General features: G+C 41.6%; 1 protein-coding gene across 3 annotated transcripts; it reads right to left on the bottom strand.

Moving 5' to 3' along the window:
- Nucleotides 1–484: 484 nt before the first annotated feature.
- Nucleotides 485–24,757, bottom strand: CLPX (caseinolytic mitochondrial matrix peptidase chaperone subunit X). 3 transcript variants are annotated; one of them, XM_035131173.2, is made up of 14 exons: nucleotides 24,590–24,756; nucleotides 21,575–21,735; nucleotides 19,999–20,116; nucleotides 11,965–12,119; nucleotides 11,258–11,417; nucleotides 9,865–9,906; nucleotides 8,232–8,408; nucleotides 6,990–7,154; nucleotides 6,682–6,770; nucleotides 5,789–5,953; nucleotides 3,764–4,063; nucleotides 3,446–3,538; nucleotides 1,868–1,974; nucleotides 485–934 (listed from the first exon to the last, which is right to left on the bottom strand). In XM_035131173.2, the coding sequence occupies exons 1-14, from the start codon at nucleotides 24,657–24,659 to the stop codon at nucleotides 844–846; spliced, it is 1,893 nt and encodes a 630-aa protein (XP_034987064.1). In that variant the 5' UTR covers nucleotides 24,660–24,756; the 3' UTR covers nucleotides 485–843. The 3 variants fall into 3 exon arrangements, with proteins under 3 accessions (XP_034987064.1, XP_034987065.1, XP_034987066.1); XM_035131174.2 differs by having other exon boundaries at nucleotides 21,575–21,699; XM_035131175.2 differs by lacking the exon at nucleotides 9,865–9,906 and having other exon boundaries at nucleotides 24,590–24,757.
- Nucleotides 24,758–27,522: the final 2,765 nt, after the last annotated feature.

Below are 27,522 nucleotides of genomic sequence, written 5' to 3'. Positions count from 1 at the left end.
TTTGCAATACCTGCATTGCACTCTATAACTGAAAAAGCTAGGGCTGAGCTGAAAGTTCTTCAGGAAATACATTCAGTAGAAAAAAGGAGCTTTTGAGGAGGCCTCATGTTTCCTCAAAATCTTACTTTTTTCATACTGGTTCACAGTCTGAAAAATAACCTTCCCATTGATCCTAGTAACAATGATGTTGCCATGCAGCCAGATGGGAAAAGCTATTTCAATGTATTAGCATTGTTTGACCTCAGTGACTGTTGTCACACAGGCATGTAGCTCATCAGATCTGGCTATGTCATTGCTACTAGGACGAAATCTAAATTGGAACAAAAAATGGCACCAGCTGCAGCTGACTGAACTTGAGAAAAGAGGGTTGCAATGGTGCACTGCTGCCTTCATCCAACTGTAGGGTACAGTGCAGGTTTTTTTTGTGTGTGTATGTTTTGGAGGGGGTGCATTAACTCTTCAGTGCTCCCCGTGGTAACAAATGGCCAAAAAAAGTGCCCCAAAGGAGAAAGGGATGAATTTTACAAGGGGAGTCCACCTTTTCAGCTCAGCACTAAAAGAGAGCATATTTTGTTTTTTGTTTTTAACTGAACAAAACATAATATACATTTCATTTCTGAACATTATGTCACTGAAGTCCATGTGTCCACTAAAAAAATAATAATTCAGTGTGATGTTACGCAAAATACTTGATCTGATTTCCCATTAGAGTTGCCAACACCTTCCGAACATGTATCATATTCAGGAGAGATCCAATGTTATCAAATAGGCTAAAAAGCCGGATGTGGTCTTAAAAACAAAATCCCCATTAAGTGCATTTTCTGCAGAGCATTCTGACAGCATTTAATTGTTTGCAGCATCTGCTTGGCGAGCCCAGTTTTCTTCTTCTACTCCTGAATCGTATTCTTCTTCAGAAGCATCTTTAGCTGGAGCTCTACAATTAAACACAAGTAGGATCAAATACTTCCATGTCATGTCTAGAACAGGGAGCCATTTCAGCCCAGTTGAACTTTTGATACTGATCCCCAGGACCACAATGCATCTTTATTTCCCAAATTATATTCTATAGTAGGGACGTTGTAAACTGTTATGTACTGAATCAGATTGTTGGTTTTTCTAGCTCACTGGCAGCAAAGGAAAAAGGGAGTCTGCATGCAGAAACAATGGCTCTTTCTCCGAGTACTTTTAGCAGAACAGCAGCAAATAAATAACTATTAAAAGAATATTGCTACAAAGTAGGTGGAATTGATGTTCAAGAAGAATTGATCTACTGGTCCCTTGGATCAAGGAGAGAATCAGTGTTCTGTGGACCGTTGCCTTGAAATTCCATTAGAAAAGAAAAAATGAAATGGCAACTTAAGTCTGCACTTGTAATCTTTTTATCCTAGCAATGCATGCCAGAAATAATGGATTCAAACTGAAGCAGGAGGCCTGACTGGATGGTCACCTATGGTTACTTCCTGCTCTAAATATAAAGTATGTCCACCACTGGAGGTAAAGTATGCTGCTCTTTGAAGGCTTATTGCTTAAAGAAACCCCCCACATTATTATTAAAATTGGTGTCCTTTTAGAAAGACAGGTTTCAGTAAGTTTCCTGCTTCTTCCAATTGGCCTAATGAAGCCTCTTTCAAATGCACAAATCTGGCTTTTGACTTGAAAATACAAAAATGTGAATGTTTATTAGCCATTTTGTTCAGCCAGTTTGTGTTAAATGCCCAGCAGCCATCTACTGTAAAACATAGCTAAAAATATAACTGTGGAATAAAAAAAAGTATCTAAAACAACTGTGGAAAAAAATTAATTGCAAAAAAGTGTTTTTGTTTATTTTTGCATCAAACCCAATCTAGTGTTGGAAACCTGACATTACCTGACGTATCCTGGGTCCTTCTTTCCTTCCACGACATCTTTGTCAACCTCCACACATACAATGTCAGAATTGGGTACTTCAAACATGGGTTCCAGCAGTAACTTTTCCTAAGGGGTAGAAGAATAAGCATCAAGGTTTTGCTCACACAATCCCTCTTCCAAGGAACATCTAACAATAGACAGTTTGCTACAACCACTTCTCTGCCTAAAAGAGGCATAGGGCAGTAGCCAACCAAACTACTATAGTAGAGCTACTGAAATTAATGGACTTTGGTATAATATTCATTCATGTCAACATCTCTACTTAGTAGCTGAATAAGTTGAGAACTTAGTTGATGGACATTTGTCAGGAATCCTATCACAATGCTACCTGCCCAGGCTGCCATCAGCATAGCTACTTTCTTCTATCTCCACCTTAAAAACAAGGTGGAAGGGCTGTAGCTCAGTGGCAGAGCACATGGTTTGTATGCAGGTCTCATGCAGGTTCCCTAGCATCTTCTGGCAGGCATGAGAAGAGACCAGAGACCCGATGCCAGTCTATTAGCAATGTTGAGCTGGATGGACCAATGGTCCGACTTGGTGTTGGGCAGCTTCCTAAGAAATGGCCCTACCACAAGGCAAGGTGAAACAAGTACTTCAAAGTGGTAGATTTTGAAATCAGCATGGGTGACTGAATAGAAGACAGACATAAATGACCTATGAGCAGGATCTACTGGTTATGTTCTGTGCAAAACCCACTCAAGAGCTACACAAGACCATAGAGCTGTTGTGCAACTCATTTAAATGATGCATGTGCGGGAAAATGTATATGATGCAATTACGCTTCCAGGTTCCACTCTAGCCATTCCAGGCCAGCCCTGCTTCAAAGCCGCTTCTTATGCAACCTTCAGTTCTCTGCTTTGGGCCAAACAAGTTCCCTGCCAGTCTTGCTCTTCTTCCTAATCAATCTTTGTTTTTGCTTTTTCCGCCCCTTTGACTTGATTACACATTGATACCTTTTCCCCCTTTTATTTAAAATAAGAAGTACTTAGTCAACAAAATAAAGATCCAGAATACAGCCAACGAGAAAAGCAACTTCAATCACAATGGGAATAGAATTAGCACCACCATTAATATGCTTTTGATTTCACGACTGCATAGGAAGACTCCATTTGTTTGAAAAAAGATTTCAAACTTCCTCATAATGCCCATATTCATTTTCCAACAACATCTTTGTCCGATACTAGTCTTGTAATTTTGACATTTAAGAACCCCAGCATTAGATGCTGCTCTTTAGCTTCAGACACCACTCCTTTTAGTACTGTTAACAAATATTTTAGTGTCTAAACTCATCTTTCTTCCAGAACATGTAGAACTATCACATGACACGGTCTCTTTGGGACTGAATCACTTTAGATTGCTAGGAAGGCATTGTAGGGAAGGTTGTTTTTGTTTTTAGCAAGGTTAACTGAGCCACTAATGATCTGATTTCTAAAAATCTCTCTGATTCACCTCCCAGGGCAGACAGTGGCATTTCAATAAACAAAACTAATGGTTGTGTTCTAGGTCATTGATACCAGTGAAGAGAAATCAGCCTTACCATTATAGATCGAAGACCTCTTGCACCAGTCTTGCGGTCTAAGGCCAACCTGGCTATAGCCTTTAGGGCATCCTCAGTAACATTCAATTCACACTGGAAAATAGAAGACAAAAATTACATTTTGTAGTCCCACCCCCCCTCCTCCCTATGGGAACTCTAATTGTATTTGACAAGCGTAAATTAAATTTGGAGTCATTTTTTTCTTTTGTTTTTCAACAGGTAATGTGTCCAAGAGAGAGTTCTGCTCTTTTGGAAACAAAATGCTGGTAACAAGAAAGTGCTCTGAACAAGTCTCAAGCAGCAAGAGAAAATACAAACCTTATCCATGCTGAATAATGCCTGGTATTGGGGAATCACTGCATTCCGCGGCTCAGTAAGAATCCGTACAAGGGTTTTCTCATCAAGGCTGTGCAGAGGAACCACCACTGGCAAACGCCCCACAAACTCAGGGATCATGCCAAATTCAATAAGATCTCGTGCCTCCACGTGCCGAAGCAAGCGATCTTTTTCTTCCATATCCTGCTGAGTGCTGGAATCTCCACCTACATTAGCCAGGTCTGCAGCTGCTGCAGCCCTTCGGCCCTTCCCCAGATTTGATGGAGTTCCAAAGCCAAGATACTGCAAAGGCCAAAAAAAGAGAGAGAAATACAGTCTGCATTTAAGAAGAAAGTCCCAAATAAATTATGTATAGCTATCTTGTATTAGACTAGACACGTCAATATGTTGTGGAACACTTGACCACCTTAATTGGTCTCTAAGGTGCTACTGGACAGTTTTTTAATTTTTTTATTTATTTCGACTTGACCACCTTACCACCTGAACAGCATTTGAAAAATGTGAAATCTTTACCACTCTTTCCACAAGGAGCTTAGAGTGGGGTTTCAACCTCCCAACAACCCTGTGAGGTTGCTTGGGTTGATTGTGGCTTATGAATGGGATTTGCGAGATTTGAACACACAACCTGTGGGATTTGAACCCATAGTCCAATGCAGCAGTCACTATATGCGCGAGTTTTTGCGGCTCTAGTTTTTCAGGCAACAATAGCACAGCTGGTCTCCTATAATGTTTAGCTTTCAATATAAAAGTATTATAATTATCAAGGACTAAAGAGTTTTATTAGGGACCCAGGTGGCGCTGTGGGTTAAACCACAGAGTCTAGGGCTTGCTGATCAGAAGGTCGGCGGTCCGAATCCCTGCATCGGGGTGAGCTCCCGTTGCTCGGTCCCAGCTCCTGCCCACCTAGCAGTTCGAAAGCACATCAAAGTGCAAGTAGATAAATAGGGACTGCTCCGGCGGGAAGGTAAATGGCGTTTCCCGTGCGCTGCTCTGGTTCGCCAGAAGCAGCTTTGTCATGCTTGCCACATGACCCAGAAGCTGTCTGCGGACAAATGCCGGCTCCCTCGGCCTATAGAGCGAGATGAGCGTTGCAACCCCAGAGTCGGGCACGACTGGACCTGATGGTCAGGGGCCCCTTTACCTTTAAAGAGTTTTATAGAATAGTAACATTTTTCATCATCTAAAATGCCCATATGTAGTTATGTCAACCTGATGCTGGAAAGTGCCCTTTGGAAGATAAGCACATGGGATCTCCAGACTAAAAATAAAAACACAACCCTCAACACTTAGCAAAGCCAAAATATAGGCATTTAGTATATATGTTCTACAGTGGTGATAAAAAGTATAATCCTGTGTGCTAGATAAGCCAAATGGGTGGCAGCTCACCCTTGTGCCATCCTTATAGGGATAACAGCTACAGTTGTTGAATGCCAGGTCAGCTTGGAGTTAAGACCTCCCTCAACCATGATCTGATTGTGGATGAGGTGGCAGTTCTGGTCTGTGTCACTGAGACCTGGGTGGGTGAGCAGAGTGGAGTTGGTCTCACCCAGTTGTGCCCATCGGGGTACTTGGTACAGCATCAGGGCAGACTTGAGGGTCAGGGAGAAGGAGTTGCTGTGGTCTATAGAGATTCTCTCTCTCTCTCCAGGCTCTATTTTCAGTTGCAGGGGTGGGGGTGGGAATCTGAAGTGTGTGTTCCTGACATTGGACAATCGGGACAGATTTTTTGTTATTATTATGTCTTTTGTGTTTTTTATCATGTATTTATATGTTATGAACCACACTGAGATCTACGAATGATGGGTGGTATACAAATTTAATAAATAAGTGAAAAATGCTGAAAGGCAGCCACTTTGGGGCTGCAACAACATGCCAGCCACACAAGGCTTTGGGTAATGTATTTCATAGCACAATGGCTCCGATTCTTTCCAGAATAGCTACCAGCAGTTAAAACCAAGTGTACCTTGCATGACTAAATTGTACAATTTTAATTCCACGTCTCCTTACCTTTTCATTTTTCCTCCGGCTGATGATTCTGTCAAGGCCATTAAAAGCACCAGAAGCCACAAAGAGGATGTTGGTTGTGTCAACCTGCACAGTCTCACCACGTAATTTACGGGAGTTCTTCTCTGGAACATTCACAATTGTCCCTTCCAGTAACTTTAACAAGCCCTAAGTAAAAGCAGGAGAGGGTTGAGCAATGTATTCACAATGACATGGCAACCTTGTGCTCAGGGGTGATCGAGTCAACAACCTGAGCCATTTGGATGTTTCCACAAGTCAGCCAGGGCTTTGAAAGAAGCACCAGTCATATCAGCTGGAAAATCCCCAGAGCTGTATGGAAACCCATTGGATCTATCAGCCTCTGAGGGCAGAACATCCTAATAAGTCCCCTGCTTCTGCAGAGGGGAACAGGCGGCGAGGGACTAAATCTCAACAGGAAGTGATCTGACCATGGCAAAGGACTGATGTCAATACCTCCCACCCTCTTGAGAAAACAATGTCCAGAGTATGGTGTGCCAATGATATGTTGGGGCAGCTCCATGCTTGTCATGGCAGCCATGAAGTCCTAAGCCACTCCAGAGCCAATTGCCTCAGCTTGGATGTCGAAGTACTCCCAAACCGGCAGGTGTTTGAATGGCTCAAGCAATGGGGTGGGAGTATGCCTTCAAACACGACTCCTGGAGCTTCCCCTTCAAACTCCTTGGTGAGGAGTGAGTGGGCATGGCTTCCTGATAGCTGGGCCAAATTAGAAGGCCTGGAGGGCCACATTTCGTCGGCAGATTGGAGGCTTCCCACTCTTGAAATAAAGCACGGCTTAATGTTACATGCAAACTAGGACAGTCTATCTAGAGCTTGATAGTTTCTGAAAGAGCAGCAGCAAAGCTCTCGATACTCACTTGCTGAACGCCTTCTCCTCCCACATCACGTAACTGATGAATGCCTGGCACGCTGCCAATCTTATCCACTTCATCCAAGAAAACAATTCCTGTAAATTAGAGAAAATTAATGTGAAGAGCATTTGGGTTGCACAAGGACAATCTGTACACAGTGAAGGCTATCTTTTTTTAAAATAGAACAATATGCTGTGACAGTGATTTGAAATGCTGCCTATTGCATAAGAACAATCCAAACATTAAAAGAACAAATTAAAAATGTATGTGAGGCTTTACTGGTACCTCCAGTGGGAAGAAGGGTCCAATTTTACCTTGCTGAGCTTTTTCTACATTGTAGTTTGCATCCTGCAGTAGTTTTGCAATAACAGACTCAATATCTTCTCCCACGTAGCCTGCTTGAGTCAAAGTTGTACAATCACAGATTGCAAAAGGGACGTCCAGGCATTTCGCCAGAGTCTGAGCCAGCAGGGTTTTACCTAGGTTAATATATATATGTGTGTGTTATTAACATTCACTTGATGGCTTATTTTATAAAATTTAATTATTTTCCACCAGGAGTCAGCTACCAGTGAGCTTTGCTTTTGTACTAGCAGATCTAAAAATTGCATGCCAACCATTTTATGTCTACAAGGTTTATTCTACAGCAAGCAGGCACTTAAGGAATACCATTATTCTAATCCAATAAAGTTGTGAATATTTATTTCATTTTTGCAAAAATGTCTACAATGATATGGTCAACTTTTTATTTAAAACACACACAAACAATTATAGTCCAAAGGAAGTGTTACAAGATTAAATAAAGAGACCATTACAATTCTCTTGCTAATATGCAGGGTACAATACCAAGTCCAATACTTTATTGACATTTCTCTTGAAATAAATAAAAGCAGCTTATATTATCAGCACCTAGTTTACCATATGCACTGGTATGCGTATTATTGAATTAAAAACTTTATGCTATTACAGGCATGTTGCTATTTGGAGCAATCTCTGCAGCTTGACTTGACTGCCATATTGGTTTCAAAACTGGACAGATGGATTCTAAATGTTAATGAAATATTAGACTCAGAAAAACTGTCAGCATAAGGATAGCTACTTCTGTACAATGTGAAGTACAGTGGTACCTCTGGTTATGAACGGAATCTGTTCCAGAAACTGCTTGTAACCTGAGGAGTCAATTGCAAAAGTGCGCCTCCCGTTGCATGCGTGCCTCTGGCGCACAATTTCCACTCGCATCCTGGGACAAAGTTCGCAGCTGGGAGCGGCTGCTTCTGGGTTACCGGAGTTCGTAACCCACAGTGTGCGCAAACAGAGGCGTTCACAACCAGAGGTACCACTGTACCTCAGAAACTACCTTCTCTCTCTCTGTTCTTCCCTACAAAGGAACTTGGTCAACTTAAAGGGTAGCTAGTCTTTACATAGTCCCCATTAGTAGAATGCATCTTGGCATCTCTAGCTCCTTCCTAGAATTTTGCTCAAAACTGATGTAATTTACATTACAATCTACCTAACAATCTGAACGTTATAGCAAGGCACAACATGCCCTTACAAACCTGATCCAGTTGGTCCAAGCAGCAAAATATTACTTTTTTCAAGCTTGATGTCATCATGAGTTGAATCTAACACTTCGCCTCCTCGCTTCTCCTGGGGCATCTGTTGGTTCACCTGCTGCTGCATAGACGCTCCCAAAGCATTGCCATGGGGGCTAATGCCAGCAATCTGGAGAAGTTCTGAAATGTACACATCAAATTAACTGAGAATCAAATTGACTCAATGTAGATTTGTTTGAGACAGCCTGCAGAACATGCACATATTTTTCCAGACAACTCCAAGTATTGTTCCATCTACCTGAAAATCAAGAGAGACCATAGGATCTGAAAACCAGATTGCAACACACAACATCATGGGAGGATTTAGATTCTAACAAATATTTTGGAATAAAGAGATCAGAAATATTCTAGTTGAAGTGGAAGTTTCTCATTTCCCATTTCCATACAAATTACTTTTAAGGCAAATTTTTCTTCTGAAGGTAATCAGAAGTCCTTCAGGTGCCACAGTAATGGGAAAAAATGTTAAATGGTAAATGGATAATAGAGATCCATGATAGTGACTCTGCAAAAAGTTACCCAATAAAAATATCATAGGCAAGAATTTCTTTTAATTCAGGCCCATCAGGAAAGGAAAGAATTTGACATTTAGACATACCTCACTGGATAGTTCTCTAGTTTTATAATTAAGTGACTCTATGCTGGAATTGCACAATAATCTAAGATCTAAACTTCACATCACAGCCACTGCTACCGTAGTATCAGATCCACAGAAAGTTTAATCTTTCACTCACATATCAAGTATTAAAATTATTTCTAGAAGTTCTGAGCAGGTTTTACCTGCCTTCAACACACCGTGTTGAAATAAAGCCAAATCATCCTCATTTTAAGACACTCGCTAAATCACAGAAGAGGAACCCATTGATCTCCAGATTCTGTTGGGACTCCAACTTCCATCAGCCACAGCCAATATGGCCAATCGTCAGGGATGATGGGATTTGTAGTAATCCCACTACACCTGTAGGTTCACAGGTAATTTACTTCTGGTGGAAACACAGAGGTATTGTTCTCACAGCCAACCTGTGTCTGGACTGTACTACTGCAGATTGCAGGTGAAGGCTCACATGTCTGGATCATACTACATCAAAAAAATAAATTCTGCACACCTAGAAAGCAATCCATCAGTACCCTTCTCCCTGACATGGTAGTTTTCTATATGTAGGGATCCTGCCCCCATAATGTTGGAGCCATAGCTGCCAAGTTCTCCCTTTTTTTAAGGGATTTTCCCTTATGCTGAATAGGCTTCCTCGCAAGAAAAGGGAAAACTTGGCAGCTATGGTTGGAGCATTCTATCACATGGGCTTCTTTCCCACAACCCAACTTGAAGTAATACAGCTATAGCACAATGCTGATCATTTCTACTAAGCAGTAAGCCCTGCAGAATTCAATCAGGGTAAAACTGCAGCTCTAGACACAGGTTTTCCACCTCAGTGAGAACTAGGCCTGAGTGGCTATTTAGAAAATGAATGCAGTCCGGATTTGCTGTATTATTTTTACAGAGTCACAATTAAAATACTGCTCATGGTTCAATTCAGGCAAAGAGCTATTGCAGAGGAGGACATGAGGAGAGCCCACTTACTTGTAAATCTGTACTCATCCTCCCGTCTTCTGATTTCTAATTCTAAGAGAGAGGATGAAAACAGTAATACGATACATATATTTATATATGTATAAATGAAAAGAAAAGCATGACACTTTCTTCACCTCTTGCCCTCTTCTGAATACAGGTTTATGGAACAATTGATTTAATTTATATTGCAAGACAACTCATCTGCAAACATTCAGAATTTTAACAGTCTCCCTAATTTTTTATCTTGACAAAAAGGAATGGAAGTCAGTATTAAAATAGTTATCCTAAAGAGTTAATACTAGTATTTGTAATTTTAAAATGGAGTTGGGACTAAGAAAAGCAAAAGATACAAAAAATGAACACACACAAAAACTCTACACTTGCAGTGCAATCTTATACATATGTAATCAGAAGGTGTATTATGGAAAAAGAAAGAAAAAGAAACCTTGCTAAAATTTAACAGCATTAAATGGGTCAGACACTTCTCTTATGAGCCAGTTGGACATTTGACTTTTTCCGGGAACAGCAGACATATTTATCATTTTGAAACCTCACTCAATTTCAGAAATAGAAGCATCCATAAGAGATCATACTCTCCAGCTGCCATCTATCTCCAGGTGTAAATTTGTCTGCTCCTGCATGATAAGAACCCTTAATATATTTTTAGCATTCAATTACTGTTTCTGGGTAGCAAGCAATGCTGGTCCTTATCAGAGTAGACTCACTGAAACCAACAGACTTCATTTACTTAAGTTCATTCATTTAAATGAGTTTACCATATGACCATCACCTGCTGTTATATGCAATTTTAAAAGTGAACTAGGGTCCATTCTGTGATGCTGGATTAAAGTGATTTCCCCCTAAGCACAGGAGAGTTAAATTAGTTTTTTTGTTCCATGCATACTACCCACCATTGTATTCTGGACTGTCTTTCCATGTATCTGAAATAACATTATTTTTGTTCTACAACAGGGGTGATAGTCTATACACAAATAAATCTAGTTGCCCATTAAGAATATTCTTGCCCCAATATTCCTTTAAAGAAGGCAACTTTTTCAAACCTATTACTTAAAAGGATTCTTCCTTTTGATTCTCATGTGTTGAAAATATTGAGGGAAGAACATAGTGTATAAGTATGTAAGTAAAAGTCAGCTTTCAAAAAGGTTCTAAGAAAGAAAAACTCCCTGTTAAACTGCAACAGTGCAAAAATTGAGGCAGAAACAATGAAATAATTTGAGTTGCCAATAATCTGTCTGTCCTGTGGACAAATCACCAACACTGAAACAATAACAGAATGTGTACTGTTTAACTGCCACTTGGCACCAAGATCACACAGGGAGGAGACAGCATGACTGATGGTGCCAGACATATCTGCACATACAATGTAATATGAAAAACAAACCTCTTGGTGTTAAGGAAGTTTGCTTTTCAACTTCAGCTTGCTGCCTCAGGTTGGCAGGGATATTGTTGTAGATTCTCTTATAATGATTGTACACTGCGACTGAAAGCACCTTCTTGGCAAAACACTGGCCAACAACATACTTGTCGAGGTAGTTATAAATCTGGCCGAAAAAGAGAGAAAAGAAACAGTCAACGGATCCCCTCAAGGCCAGAGGATGTTTAGTTAATAATACTGATCACTTTAAACTCACTTCCAGTGGGGTGATGGAAAATCCCACACTTAAATCCCCAATATATATTTTGCAGGGAAATTTCTCCTTTGAAGGTAACCAAGCTCTTTAGTTTCCTCCCCACATCCTGGGAGCACACAAACCAGGGATTATTATTATTATTTTTATATAAAAAAGTATTGGTGGTGGGCTCATATTGTCGAACTGCATCAAGAGCCCTGTTTTTCTTCCCAAACCCTTTAAGGAAATTTGAAGGGACAAATGAAGCTTATGGGTGATACCCAATGTAAGCCATACTTAAGAGTAGTCTCCCTGAAGTCCAGGGACTTCATTGGGTCTAATACAGAGTATGACTAACCTTGGATATCACACTATGAAAGCAGAATAAAGCAGAATTTTGTTTGGTTTTGTGGGGGGGGGGAGTAACGAAACTTTGAGGCAGGAGAATCAAAGTCCAGTCAAAGAAAGAAGGCTCTACTTTTTTTGGTGGAGGTGGCGGCTTCTGTTGGAAGGCCAACTTCACAGCTTCGGCTGCAGATTCTGGTTCTTTAATGATGCTCTTCTTGGAATCTGCTTCTGACAACACGACAAAGAAGTGGTGGCATTTTTCACATTTCACAAAGCGGGTAGAAGCTGAAAAATGCATAAACACAAACGAGACAATAGTTATTTAGTGACAACTGATTTATCCAGCAGTTAAGAGTGGGTTAATGCAAGTAAAAACTTATGGGACAATTGGAATGCTTTAGAGTGTGGGTGGAAGACTGGCCCATGGTTTGGCTGCTCCTTCTGGCCTAAAGCTGCCCCTCCCCACTCCATTTGCAGCAACTAGGAGCTTGAAAACAACCTACCGCTGGAGCAAATGGGAGGCTGTTTTTAAGCAAAACCGCTGTGCAGGGAGGCACTTAAGGGGATCAATGGATACCCCTCACCCCCTCTATGTGCTGCACCTCCCCCTCCTAAAAATCTCTAGCCCAACTCATGGCAATTGAGCCTGAAGATTATTTTTGAAGAAGCCCCACACCCAGCTGCAATCTTCATGAAAATCACCTGCCTCCCACTGGAAATTACACTTTTCAAGTCCCATTATTGGGGAAGGGAGATAACAGTGACAGTCTACGTGTGTGTGAGAGAGAGTGCAAATATGAATATGTGCATGGTGTGCTTGCATATGTGAGTGTGCAGTGTGTGCAAGAGGGCTAGTCCTACCTCTTGCCAGATCTGACCCTACCTGCTTTTGCTTTGGGCCACAGCCACCATTGGCATGTGGCCCATGGAAGGCTGTTCATAAAGGAATGTGGCTCCAAGCTTGAAAAGATTCCTCACCCTGGTTTACAAATTCCTTCGTGTTTTTCAGTTTATCTTCGAAAGCTTAGCACCAACAAGGCATTTCATGCACAACAACAAAAACTTCAATAATATAGGATTTAACCAAAGTTCTATTTTTAACTCAAATCTTACAAGTGATTTCCAAACAACTGGCTCCACTAGTGGGTCTGCGTTGCTCCACTTTTACCCTGCCCCACCCTGGTAAGAGGAAGTGCTGCCAAGGCCAGCAAGCCACTATTATTCATTGAAAAAATTACATAGTTCACTGTCTCAAAAGAATCAAGGAACATCACCTCAGTTTTCTGCATCCAAGGAACCTTTAGCTTGGAAAACACAATACAAAACATCAGGTTTTTATTCTATGTGTCTGAGGGGGCTTTTGTAAAGCACCGTCTGGATGGAAAACTGTTAAGAAAGTACAATAAACTAAGCTCTAAACTTGGTCTCTTCATTAGTGGGTGCTGCACTCTCGACCCAAGAGGGAAAATCTTCCCACTTGCAACTAACTGCTCAGTCATACTAACTGTGCAGTAAACACTGTGATCCTGTGTGCAGCATGTAGAATGGGGCCCAAACAGACTCCCAAGGCACTTATATGCTGAAGGACGTTTTGGACAGGTGAAGTGTAACTAGAGCCAAGAAACAGAAGGTCAGCAAATCCTTTCTACTTTCCAGGAAGAAATCTTACACCAGTCTTTCCTGATGTAAAACTACCTTTGTGAAGCACTAGGGACATTCTCTGAGGACAAGAGGCTTATTATTCAGCAACACAGTTTCAAGTTGTGTTGTTTTCCCAACTGGCCTTTTCTCAACATTTTTAGAGCCTTAATTACTAGTATTGTTTTAACTATGTTTCCCAAAACAGACAACACTCAAGCAGGACCTGAAGTTTCCAGTTTTGCTGGGATGCAAAGCAGTTTATATTTGATAAGCATTTTTGTGTTCCAAAGTAAATGGGGAAGAGCAACAACTGCAAATAGTTACCGGATTTTTCTTTCAAGAAGCAATAGTTACTTCCTCAAAAACGACACTTTATTTAATATTATGGGATGAGTAAACATGGATACCTTATAGGAGGGGTTACTGGACTGTGGGCTGCATGCTTTAGTCAAGCGGTCCACAGCATGTCTGGATTTGTAACTGAACATAGGATATGGCACAGCCACCACATTAAATATTTGAGCCGATCTAAATGTATTGTTATTGCTTATTTTATTTCTTATATTTACAATATATAGGAAATAAAAGCAATATATAGCACTATATATAGCAACATATATAGGAAATAAAAGAAGCATTTAGCACAGTGCATTAAAATTGCTACAAAAGGCAGAAAGAATCATAAAGTGGTCCATCTGCCAAGACCCTCAGCAATTTTCAGGAGGTCTGTGGGAAAGAAAATTTGGGAACCAATGTGTTAAGATCTGGTTCTAAGTAGCAACAGTTTATCTGAAAGATGGGATGATTGATTCAGAGCAGGAAAAAAGGAGTACCTTAATTCTGGGGTCTGACCTACAGAATAAGAAATGTAGAGCAAGTTAAGCGATATATTTGATTGCATCTGCAAATATGTGACCTCATATGTACAAATGCCACGTTTAACTGGCTCCCTCTATATCACAAAGATAGGTACAGTACTAGAATTCCACAGGGTTGTAATATGATCAGGGGAAGCCAGTTAGGGCCAAGCTAGACAAGATGTGGGCAACATTATTGGCTGCTCATGTGTCTGCCCCATTCACAAACAAATTAATCATTGGTGTGCTGCCAAGCTTTCTGCGGCTGTTATGTGCATTGTTTTTGTCTGTTTTAATATTCTAACATATTACTTATATGTATATTTTTAATGCTCTGTAAGTCATTCGGAGATGTTCAGGTAAGAAGCAACTAACAAGTCAGGTAAAAAAATAATTAGAAGCAGGGCAAAGGGGTCTAATTTTCACAACCAAGTTTGCACCGAGCAGAACCTTTCCCTGCCTGCTCGCTTCCAGCTTTAATGTGCCTGGTTCCAATTCCAAAGCGACCTGGACTGGGGTGGTGGTGAGGGAAGCACCTGAAGCAATGAGGTACAGTGAGGTAAGGCAGGAGGTGGTGCAGGGTTCAGCTTCTCTCATCTCTGTGCCTTTTTATGTAGAACACAGACACTTCCCCTTTATACACAAATGAGAAAAATGCAAGAAAGGGATGTAGGCGCTCCAGGCATGCCCGGTTTGTTTCCTGAACTATATTAATCAAATAAATAAATAAATAACTGTGATAGAGCCACAGAGCACAGAATAGATTGGAGTTTCTCTTTTCCCAGATCCTAGAAAGATCACTGCCCAAACCTCCTGTCCCTATATTTTCAACTACATACCATATTATTCCGTCTATAAGACGCTCCCATTTATAAGACACCCCTATTTTGGGGGACTCAGATTTAAGAAAATGGGGGGACACTATCCGTGAATAAGACGCGCCCTAATTTTTGACATTATTTTTTAGGGGAAAAACCTAGCCTTATACACGGGAAAATACAGTAACTTTCCTCTGCTTCTTTCTTTCTTTAGATTTTAAAAGTTCTTTATTTCAATTATTAAAACATTACATACCATAACGCTCAAAAGGAATATAACATAAAATAATCTGAGAATATAAAGGAAGTATAACAAAAAACATAACTTGACCTAATAATACATAAACATAACATAACTTAACATAACACAACTCAAAACTCAAATACAACTCAAATAACTCAGGTAACTCAACTAACAACCAAACATAAAGGGAACTAGAAACTTAAATAGCAAAAAAGGAAAGGAAAAAGAAAAGAATTAAAAGTACAATTAAAGTTAAAATACTTCCAATTGATGACTAACTGCTTACTCTTCTTTACGCATTTAACTTGCTTTCTTCTTCAATTAGTTTTTGAACCACCTAACATAGGTGTACCTTCTTCATTTATCTAATTGAATTCCCTCTTTATACATTCTTTAATTTAAGCAGATCACCAAATTCGCTCTTATCCCTTCTTTTTAAAAATAATCCTCTAATAATTTCCATTCATTTTGGATTTTTTGTTTCCTCTGCTTCTTTCTTGAAGACCCATTATGAGCCTAACACGCTACCAGAGCTCTAGAAACAGAGGGGGCAACTCTCCATGATCCTTTTCTTTCTGTGTAGGATAATCTTATTTGTGTGTCCAAGAGCAGAAGTGCACAGACACACAAACAACAACAACAGAGTTTTGTCATCAGGGTTGTATTTCCCATTTATGTATGCTATCACTTTGTGATGCCAGAAAGTTAGCACGTCCGTGTTCCACCGATGAGGAAGATTTCTCCACAGCACAGAACAAAGCAGCATGAGGATGCAGCAGACACTGTGATCATTAGATTGCAATTAGTCGGGCCCTGCTAAGAAGATGTGAGTTCCAAAAGTCCCAGCAGGGATAAAGCCATAAATGTTGAAACAAACGAAACTGTCTACTAAAGCCAATGCCTCTCTCCTCTGTCTATTCTACAGAGCTCTAGCAACGCACCTCAGCTCTACCCAGATTCCACCTGTGGTCCTCAAATGCCCTCAAGCCCAGGAAGAGCAGCATGACCACCTCTGCGTCTAAGACCAGTCACATGAAAAATGCAGTTTCAGACCTTTGTACCTTTAAAGGCCTTTTGATAACTGAGATCACAGAGTCCAGTACCACAGCAAACTTGTTTTTGGCCTATAGAAACCCAACTGAAAGCAGAACTGAAAGCAGCAACAGCAAGCCCAATCAGGCCTTCCCACAGCAGTGACAGCCCTGTTGGGCTGCCGCCTGCTGCATGACGTCACACACATGTGCCCCCCCCCCACGTTGGGTGGAACCTGGCACCTGTGTTTCTGTTAGCTGTGTGGCTCTGTGGGGTCTGAACTATTGCACATATGAACTGTAGGGGTTGGTGGTGAGGTATACCTGATCTCCAGAAGCAGGGGTTTATAAAATCTAGAAGTCAAAAAGGAATTAAAACACAATAATAACATCCATGTTCATTTTTGTTTGCAATGGCAAGATGGTAACAGAAAGGAGCGCACTGCTGCTGGCTCTCCAGGGGCAAGCCAGCACGCTCCGCTTTTGCAAGCGGCGGTGGGCAGCTTCAGAGGAGGAAGAGCTGCTCGTTCCTCTCCCGCCCCCCCTGCCGCTGCCGCCCACCAAAAGCAGAGCGTGCTGGCGGCGGTGGGGGAGAGAGGAACGAGCAGCTCTTCCTCCTCGGAAGCTGCTGCCAGCATGCTCCACTTTTGCGAGCAGCGGGCGGCAGCTTCCGAGGAGGAAGAGCTGCTCGTTCCTCCCCCCCCCCCGCCAGCGCGCTCCGCTCACAAAAGCTCCTCCCCCGCCACCTTTGTCAAGGAGTGGGCAGCATGAAAGCTGCTGCCTTTGGCCCATAACACGCAGCGACTTTTTCCTTTCCGTTTTAGGGGAGAAAGTGCGTGTTATGGTCCGAAAAATATGGTAAGTTGTTACTGATAGCACCAGATGGACTTCACTGCGGAATAGCATTCAACAAACAGAAAATCACAACTGAAAAGGCCCTTTCCTTTGTTGCAACCCTCTGAACCTCACTCAGATGGGGCTCCTGGTTAAGGTCTCAGGTGAGGAGAGATTTGTATTAGGAGAGGTGCTCTGAAATATATTCTTTCATAGTGGAAACACGTGATTAAAAATGCTTTCACTCTATAAACAAACAAACAAAAAGAATAGTTATGTTGGGCGAAAATAGTTCTTGGTTTTGGTATACTAATTAACATATGTAATGTGTGGTAACAAAACCATAATTTCTGTTCAAGCCACAAGTAACTGAATTGCCAAAAAAATTGTACAACTCCACATTCAAGGGAAAGTAAAAGGTAGACTACTGAAACACACTGAAAGATCTCAGATAACATCTAGAGTGGGGGGAATATTCCAATTAGATGGCTTTTTGTACTACAACCACTAACTATTCTTACTACTAGAACTTGTGCAGAGTCAAGAGATCATGAAAGCTCAGGCTTGTTCTGATGTAACATTTGTCTCCACTGACAAAGCGCTGGAATGACTTCTACAGAGGCATGCACAGCTGAATAGATACTTCCACATCCTATACTGGTTTGTAAAAGTATTAAACTTCTTAATTTCCTGTTTCTATTCCCCCACCTCCAAACCATGGGCCTCAGTGCATACTTTTCTAGCCCTGAATATTAAATGTTACTTCAACATCTCTACCCACTTGAGTTTTCAGGCAAGATTACACAGGGAGGAGGCAACAGAAAACAAGAAATCTGCTGACAGATCACTCTTGCAAAGTTCACATTTCAGTTCCAGATCCCTATTCCAAGGAAATGATAGGCAGACAGGCCTATCTAACAACAACAACACTACTGTACTGCTTTTGGATGCTATAAGCCAGCATAGAGTAGTGGATACTGTCTCACTATTCAGTCATAAATTTCAATATTCTTTAGAATGACTTCGAAACAGCAGGCCAAATTAGTCCTTGTCCTGAGGGAAAGGGTTGCAGCTCAGTAGTACAGCATCCAGGTTAAAACCATGGCATCTTCAGGCAGGGCTGGGAGAGACTCACTGGAGACATGCTTCCAATCAGTGCAGACAACACTACATGGACCAAAGGTCTAACTCTGTATAAAGGCAGCTTCCTATGTTCCTGGGGGCAATTGGGTGGCTCTGATTAGTGCCTTTTCTTGTTTCTTCTGCTGTGATCATTGCTGCTGCTAACTAATAATTAATTAGCAAATTAAATATTTGTTATGTTTTTATATAGTTCTTAATATACTTTCCTAGTCACCTGAGAGCCTTTTAGTAAAAAAATAAACAAACAAACAGGCTACTAATATTCCAAACAAACTGAATGACTTTGGGTCAGACACAGTCACTTACACACCAATCAACTTCACTAAATTGCCCCCCGCTCCACCCCATTTACCACCCTGAACTTCAGCCATGAAAGACAAAATAGACATGTGAGAAATTCAACTGTCACATGGAAACTTATCCCTTAAATCCTCCTAAAAGGCACTAGCTCCTCAAGTGAGCTTAAGGGTGTCAGCACAAAAATTATCTTGCCTACTTCCAACCATCTTGACTACTAGGTGGAAGCCCATTTATATTTCTGATGCAACATTAGTTATTTTAAAAAAAGAAAATTCATTCTGACTCTACTCTCCGGGCATGTTGAAAGCGGTTGGTTGCAAGAAAAAGTACTGAGTCAGTGTTTACAGTGATAAGGAGCAACTCTCCTCTTGCAAAACCCTGGAATGCTTTTTATCACGCCCCACCCCTTCAGTGGAGGAAAACCTGTCTGTCCATCTATCAACTGCTGCAGACCCAAGGTGATGCCAAGGAGGAAAACCCTGGGAAGCCATTAATCATCTTGCAATTACGCCTAACAAAACCCTGCTTCTTACAACTCCACCTCACAAACATGGACCTGACACATTAGGAGAGGCACAGGCAGCAAGCAGCAGGTCCAACAGGATTCCTGTGAAGTTAGTAGGAAAGTAGGAACAGGTCAGGTGCCCAACTTTAGTGGTTTCTTGGATCCAGTGCTTTTTTTCCTTTAAAAAAATGTTTAGGGGTACTCTCATTTTGACTCAAGAAAATCACCATTTTATAATTCAAATTGGGGAAAATAAATACAGTAAATGGACATAAATACAAAGATTCACAAAATGTTTAGGGGTATGCGTACCCCTGTATCCCCCCCAGAAAAAAGCACTGCCTGGATTCAATTTTTTAACACACTGGGAACCAGAAAATGTAGAATCAGGTTGCTGGAGAATATGAGCAGCAATCATTATCATTATTATTATTATTATTATTATTATTATTATTATTTTAAGATGCATACTTTGCTGTTTGCTCACCATTAAGGCTCTCTATCAAAAACTGAGCTGATCCAGCAGAACAGAAGAAACACAATACCAAGGGGCAAAGTTTATATTGGCCATACTGCACACGGCTATAAGATATTTATTCCAATTCCTGGGATGTCACCTTCAACCTGTTCCAGAATCAGCTCTTACACATAGTTAAACACACACACACACACACACATGCAACTTATCATTCAGAAGGAATAATTTAAAAAAAACCTAAGGAATAAATAATTTTCACCAAAAAATGTGAAAGTCATTCTACAGAGCCCCCCAAAGCCCTTCTACAACTTACACACAAAGGTCTCCACGTGTGTGCATAAGTCCCCACACTTTGGGCAACGCAGCTGGTTTCCACCTTTGCCGGAGCCTCCAGAACTTGACTTCTTGCTGTTGCCTTCACTAACAGTTTTCTAATGGAAGTAAATAACACAGGATTTGGACTGTTAGAGCCAGGCAACAGATTTACAAACTTGCTGCACTTTACATTATTCCTCCTTGCCTCTGCCTCCGTCCGCATGTTCACCCACTAGAAACAAGGTGTCTGGTTTTACCTTGTCCACGCACCCGCATCACTCAAAAATTTCCCTGCTGTTTTCTACACAAACATGGCAGCCATGTCCACCCTGTGAAGGTGTTGTGTATTCTCAGATATTTCTGAGAAGCTTCTTAGCTCACTAAAATATTAATCATTCACGAGAAGAGGTTTCTCATTAATATGGGTGGAAAAAATATATAGATTAAAAAACTAAAGGAGTCTGGAAGCGGCACAGCAATTTGTGTAACCATAAACAGTGCCAATTCTAGATTTAGGAGAGCAGGAGGGGCTGTGTGCCAGTCTAACGGCTACCCTTCTGTCCCCTCCCCCTAGGCCCAGCCCTGAAACTTCCCAGAGAGGAAGTGAAGTGCAAGACACTGCTGCGTCTCCTCATTCCTGTCACTACTTGCATGAACAGAGAATGCAGGTCAACTCGTAGTGACATCAAGGAGGAGCAGGAACAGGGGCAGGAGGTTCTGGGGGTAGGCAGTGGGGCCTCAGCAGGGGTGCAGGCTTTGGCAGGTGCCTGGCAATAATGATCCCTGATGTTAAGACTTGCATTTCAAAACTAAAGTTATATATATATATATATATATATATATATATATATATATATATATATATCAAAACAGCCCACCACAATTTAAACATGTTTTGTCAGGAAAGAAACAACACACATACTCCAAAGTGTTGAATTTAAAGAGGAACCAATTTTTATGATTTTATAACTAAGCTTCCCTTGCTCAACTCAGACATCACGTCAAACTACAGTGGTACCCCATGTTACAAACACCTCGGGTTACAGACTCCGCTAACCCGGAAGTAGTACCTCGGGTTAAGAACTTTACCTCAGGATGAGAACAGAAATCATGCACCAGCGGTGCGGCAGCAGCAGGAGGTCCCATTAGCTAAAGTGGTACCTCAGGTTAATAACGGTTTCAGGTTAAGAACGGACCTCCGGAACGAATTAAGTTCGTAACCAGAGGTACCACTGTATGTATCATAGTCTAGAATCCAAATCAGGATTTGAACGTTCACATGCACAAGCAACTTGGATTCATTCATAAGGCTAACTGTAGTGCAGCAGGAGTTTTATGGCATCTCTACAGTCATTCCCAATCTAGTGTTATCCAGTTGCTGTACAATATACTCACTTAAATAGCAGAAGCATGGATTCAAATTGTGGCCAGAAATGTATACATAACTCATGCTGAATACTTTCTTTTCAAGTTTTTAGGAAGCTTCAAAATTTTGGGTTTTTTAAAAGAGAAAAGCCTAAGTACTGTGAACACTTTTTTTTAAAGAACAAGGTCTACAAAAAATGCTTGCATACCTTACTCCCATCTCCTGAACCGTCTTTGCTTGCACCATCCTTTGAAGCAAAATATGCCGGTGTTTCAGAGAAAGTTCTCAAGGGAATACTTCTCAGTGACCGTGCTTCAAAAGTCCCAATTATTCCTAAAACAGGAAGGCAAGAACGGCCACATGTAATACCTGCAAAAGAAACAAATTCTTTTGTTTTGCAAAACAAACTCAGCCCACATTGTAGACAATCTACCATTAATCCAGCTAAGGTCACTTATTAGGAACTTTGCGCCAATGAAATCACTGAATCTTATTTCCACCAAAGGTTGTGACCAAAGGCCCACAAAGGACTCTTTCGCCTTCCACAGCTATCAAAGAGCAAGTGTTCGTCATATGGAGTGTGTCCTCATTCAGTGTGCAATTTGTTTTAGGATCAGAGTGTTTGCTGAGATAGTGGGACTGGAGCAGATGTGTTGTCATATTGATAAGACCTGCTGCAGGCTCACATATTGATTGGATAATAAAGTTGTCATGGTGCTCTTAAATAAGATGTAAGGATATCAGTGAGACACTCCAATATGTCTGGATTTGGGTCATTATGCAGAAGATTCACAAAGAATAAAGATTCACTGCCTTTGGCTATGAAAGCTAGCAGCCCCAGCCAGTAGGACAAATGGTATGGGATGATGGGAGCTAGAGTTCAACATCTGGAGGGCCACTGATTAATCAGTGACAATAAGGTTTAGTCAGTAGGCTGAAAGTTAAGAGGTGATTAATGAAAAATAAAACCCTTTCCATTAACAATGTACGGTAACCTTTCTTTGAGAGATTCTAAGTTTACCCATTTTTCCAAATCTGAAAGAAATCATCAACATATGTACTGCACAGAATGAGTTGATTCATAGCCACTTAAAACAGTCTTCCTATGTGTTAGACAGCCCTCTTGTAAATACATAACATGTTGCTCAGACATTTATATGTCCTACCTTTTTAAATGTTAAAAATCAAACCAAGGAATCTTACAAAAAATAAAAAACCACAACAAAATTAAACAAACTCTTAGTACAGTCAACTTGCATGTGGGTTATGTGCCAGGGATAGTCTGTAAAAACACGTATAATCAAGCCACCCCCTTGGAACTGCCCTAAGCAAGCAATCTTACCTCCTAGAGCCTGTGTACCAAACAGGTATTACCCCCCAAACAAGGCAGAGCACTTTTAAGCTCTTTACCTTGCTTACTGGGCTCTGCTGTGAGAACCTCCCAGAGCCCAGTAAGCAAGGTGGAGAGCTTAAAAGCTCTTTCCAAACCAGGAAAAACACAGTGCAGAAAGAGCTTTTAAGCTCTCCGCCTTCCATAAGTTTAAATTGTGTGATTTCAGCTGGTTGGCCTTCAACTGCACAGATAAATGCTTAACACAAAATAAACTGCAGGGGGAAAGCAGCTTCACAAAAGGTGTATAAGCAACAAAGGCTAACAGTGAATTCCAAAGTACATCTACCCAGAAGGAAGTGCCACTCTATTCAGTGGCACTTAAACATGGGTAACTCTGCATAGAATTGTAGGGGTAAGGCTGCATATACTAAATATACTCTGAAACCAATGGGAATTATGTCTGTATAAATACACCTAGAATTCTGCTTTAATTCATTTAAGGAGTTGAAAGCACTTCACAGAGGTTACTTCAGTACTCTTAACAACAACTCTGCTAGGCAGATAAGTATTATCACCCCTCTTATTTCAATTTGGGGGATGGGTGGATGAAGCATTTGTTGCTACTTTTTGCACAGTTGCAAAAATATTTTAAGGAAATATATTGTTGGACCCCACCTTTGGATGGTGTTTATTTTCCCTGCCTGAAAAGATACATAGACACTTTACAGGGTTACAACATATACTGAAGGCCAGCAATTAGGTAATAAAAAAACTATGGACCCACCCTAAATGCCTCTTAGAGTATTTGTGGCAAATTTCAACCAAAATTTGAGCTTTTAATTTATTCCAGAATTTATAAACTACATTCAGGGAATACCTGAGCAGGGTATACGGAGCATAAACCAGAATAAAAACATAAACAAGAAATAAAAATGACAGGACAAAAATAAACAGATTTGGGAAGGCCTGGGAGAAACAAAATGTTGGAGCTTGCTTCACTTCTAATGGAAGAGAATTCTAGAGAACTAATGATACGCCCAAACCCTTGCAAGGAAAGGCTCTCCTACTGTTTTTTATAAAGTTGCTTTCAATCTATTTTATGGTTACATTTATTTTCTCACGACCAGTTTTGGTCTTATTTTGTACACTGACTCAATGTATAATTAATGAATGATGTTTTTTTAAAAAAACAGCTAATACATTATTTAGATTTAATCAACAAATCTACACATTCTGGCAAACTGGGCTTCAGTTCCAGGAAAGCTTATGCCATAACAAATGTGTTAAAACTGTAAATCCTAACCTCACTTTTCCTAGGATAAAGCCCCACTAAACTCAAAAGGACATACAGTACTTGTTGAGCAAAGATACATGGTTAGGATAGCACTGAAGGTGTCACACAATCCTTGGATTGTACCCAACATTAAATTATACCCAGAGTAGACCCACTGAGGTCAATGGACCGGAATTAATCGTGTCCGTTTACATCAACGGGCCTACTTTTGATTGGGATTTGGATACAAACCTTGTTGTTTTGTTTTGTTGTTTTGCTGCAAGACATTACCGTATTAGGACAGGTTACCCCTCTGAAAGCTGACAGATAATAATTAAATTGCATCCATCTGGAAGCCTGATGGACTATAATAAACAAATCCTACCCCTCTGGAAACTGCTGGATACCAACAAATCAAACCCGACGCAGAAGCTGACAAAAAATCATAAATAAATGGTGTGGTGTGGGGGATATTTTCGGGGGTGGGCAGGCCTAGCTTGTAAAGGGCGGGGCCAAGGCCTACCTGAGGGGACGGGAGGGGGCCGGCTCTAGGCCACGACCAGGGTGAGCTGGGTTGGGGGGGGGAGAAGGGGAAAGGGCTGCCCCACCCCCGTTACCTCTGCGCGCGGAGGGCAGCGAGGAGCTGAGGAGCCGCGCGGCCGCTGCGCAGGTGTTACAGGCGGCCATATCCGTGGCGCCGCTCCTACTCCTCCTTCCAGCCGGGAGAGAGCGCCTGGCGTAAACAACTCGGCCTTCTCCACTACCCCACCGACAGCCTCCTTCTCGACGACCTGTGTGGCGTCACAGGCCACTGAGGAACTGCGGCTCCCGGCATTCGCGGCGCCCAACCCCGGGGCGCTCGGGGCGGAAGGGAGCGCGCGGTGCCTCCTGGGACTAGTAGTCCAGAGAGCGGGGATGCTGGAAGTGCGGCGGTGGGGGGTGGGGGAGAGAGAGAGAGGCCACAAGACTACAGTACGTAGTGAAGGGTTTGCCGATTGGCTCTCACGGTCAGAGAAGTGTATGATGGGAGTTGAAGTGCGCGGGGCGCCGTAGCCTTCAACTGGGTAGCGTATCAATGCATAGCTGCCAAGTTCTCCCTTTTTTTAAGGGAAATTCCCTTATGCTGAATAGGCTTCCTCGCGAGAAAAGGGAAAACTTGGCAGCTATGATCAATGGCAGAATAGAACGGAGTTTTTCCCAGTCTCATATAAACAGTGCTCCCCCGAGTCCCCCCCCCTAAAAATCTTTAAATGTAAAGGTAAAGGGACCCCTGACCATTAGGTCCAGTCGTGACCGACTCTGGGGTTGCGGCGCTCATCTCGCGTAATTGGCCGAGGGAGCCGGCGTACAGCTTCTGGCGAACCAGAGCAGTGCATGGAAATGCCGTTTACCTTCCCGCTGTAGCGGTACCTGTTTATCTACAGTGGTGCCTCGGTTTAAGTACACAATTGGTTCTGGAAGTCTGTACTTAACCTGAAGCGAACTTTCCCATTGAAAGTAATGGAAAGTGGGTTGATCCGTTCCAGTCGGATCCGCAGAGTACTTAAACTGAAAGTACTCAAACCGAAGCGTACTTAAACCGAGGTATGACTGTACGTGCACTATGACGTGCTTTCGAACTGCTAGGTTGGCAGGAGCTGTGGGGGTACTCTTATTTTGACTCAAAATCACCATTTTATAGTTCAAATCAGGAAAAATAAATACAGTAGATGGACAAATGCACAAAGATTCACAAATTGTTTATGGGTATGTGTACCCCTGCGTACCTCCAGAAAAAAGCACTGCATATAAAACATCATTAACCAACAATAGTCAGGTTCAGTCTGATCTGGACAGTGGACCTCCCATCAATGGCTGCATTAGCCCATCCGATGAATAAAACACAAGCAACAAATAATTTATAAACTAAACATTTGTGTAGGGATTGCTCCTTAGATTTTTCCTCCCCTGAAGATATCTTGCAAGGCAACACTCCACTAATGTGGGGAGAGAAGAGAAGGAGGGGTCAGTTGATAGACCCTCTGTTGGATTTGCAATGTAGTTTCCTGCTCTTAATACTGGCAGCAATTCCAACTGATGTGTGATTGCCGACACACAGGTCCTTCTGGACCTGGAAGAAGACTAAACGGGCAGAACAGAGTGGAGCAGAGAAGAATGGGGGCCGTGAAATGGTCACCATCTGTAATGAGAAAAACAGCCTAGTTTAAACTGGGTGTATCCAGATGTTTTGGGTTGCAGCTCCTTTTAACACCAACCACAGCCCTTCTAACAGTTTAATGTAGTGTGGGATTATTGTTGTAAGTAGGATTCAGTTCCTTTTGTAAAAAAAGAACAACAAATAGGTTTAATTAATAATGATGATGATACTAATGGTTAGTGTCCCAGTAGGACCTGGGAGAACAGATTTCAAATCCTCACTTGGCCATGGAACCCACTAGGTGACCTTGGGCTAGTTACTGCCTCTCAGCCCAACTTACTTCACAGAGTTGTTGTGGAGATTAATTGAGGAGTGGGAAAACCATGTATGTCACCTCGAGCTCCTTAAAGAAAAAAGGTGGGCTATGAATGCAATCAATCAATCAATCAATCAATCAATATAGGCATACCAATTTAGGCACAGCAGTTGCTGCAGCACCAGGATCTTATGAATCCTGACAAGGATAAGGCGGCTTGTGTAAGCATCTCTTTTCCAGACTGGAGCTTGTATCTCATCTATTTTCCCTACCCTGCGATGAAGCTGTAGGATTGACATTATAACAGAGTTATAACAGAGGGACTGAATACATAGAGCATGGGTAGGCAAACTAAGGCCCGGGGGCCGGATCCAGCCCAATCGCCTTCTAAATCCGGCCTGCGGACGGTCCGAGAATCAGCATATTTTTACATGAGTAGAATGTGTCCTTTTATTTAAAATGCATCTCTGGGTTATTTGTGGGGCATAGGAATTTGTTCATTTCCCCCAAAAAATATACTGTACGTAGTTTGGCTGACCACAAGGTCTGAGGGACAGTGGACCGGCCCCCTGCTGAAAAAGTTTGCTGACCCCTGACATAATGATTATCATGAGGATGGATTTTATTTATTTGTGTCAACTGGGGGAAAATGATTCATAGGAAGAGTAGAAATTAAATTTCTCAGAGAGCATATGTTAATCTTCACCTCTGGGTGGCAGGCACCATCCAGTTTTTAGGTTAGGTGAAGCTGAAATATATCAGTAAAAACTTCCCTTGTCTACAGTGAACTTCATATAGTCCATTTTGTAACAACAATATCCCCACAAAAATCAACCCTGGAATAAGTAATTTTAAGGTTTTATAAAACTAGGGCCCATAACAGAGTACTGTATATAAATAACTCAGCCTCAATTAATCCAAAAGGTTAGTCATATTGATTTGTTATAGCAAAAACAATAGAAAGTATTGTGGCACTTTAAAGCAGTTTTCTGCAATCTGGTTCCCCCCTCCCCAGATGTTTTGGATTATAACTTCCAAAAACCCCAGCCAGCTTGACCAATGGTTAGGGATTAGCATCTAAAAGATCTGGAAGGCAC

This window comes from Zootoca vivipara, chromosome 14 (assembly GCF_963506605.1).
Source record: "Zootoca vivipara chromosome 14, rZooViv1.1, whole genome shotgun sequence".
Classification (NCBI taxonomy): domain Eukaryota; kingdom Metazoa; phylum Chordata; class Lepidosauria; order Squamata; family Lacertidae; genus Zootoca; species Zootoca vivipara.
Note: the sequence above shows the minus strand (reverse complement) of the source record. Positions and strands in the feature narration are given on the sequence as shown.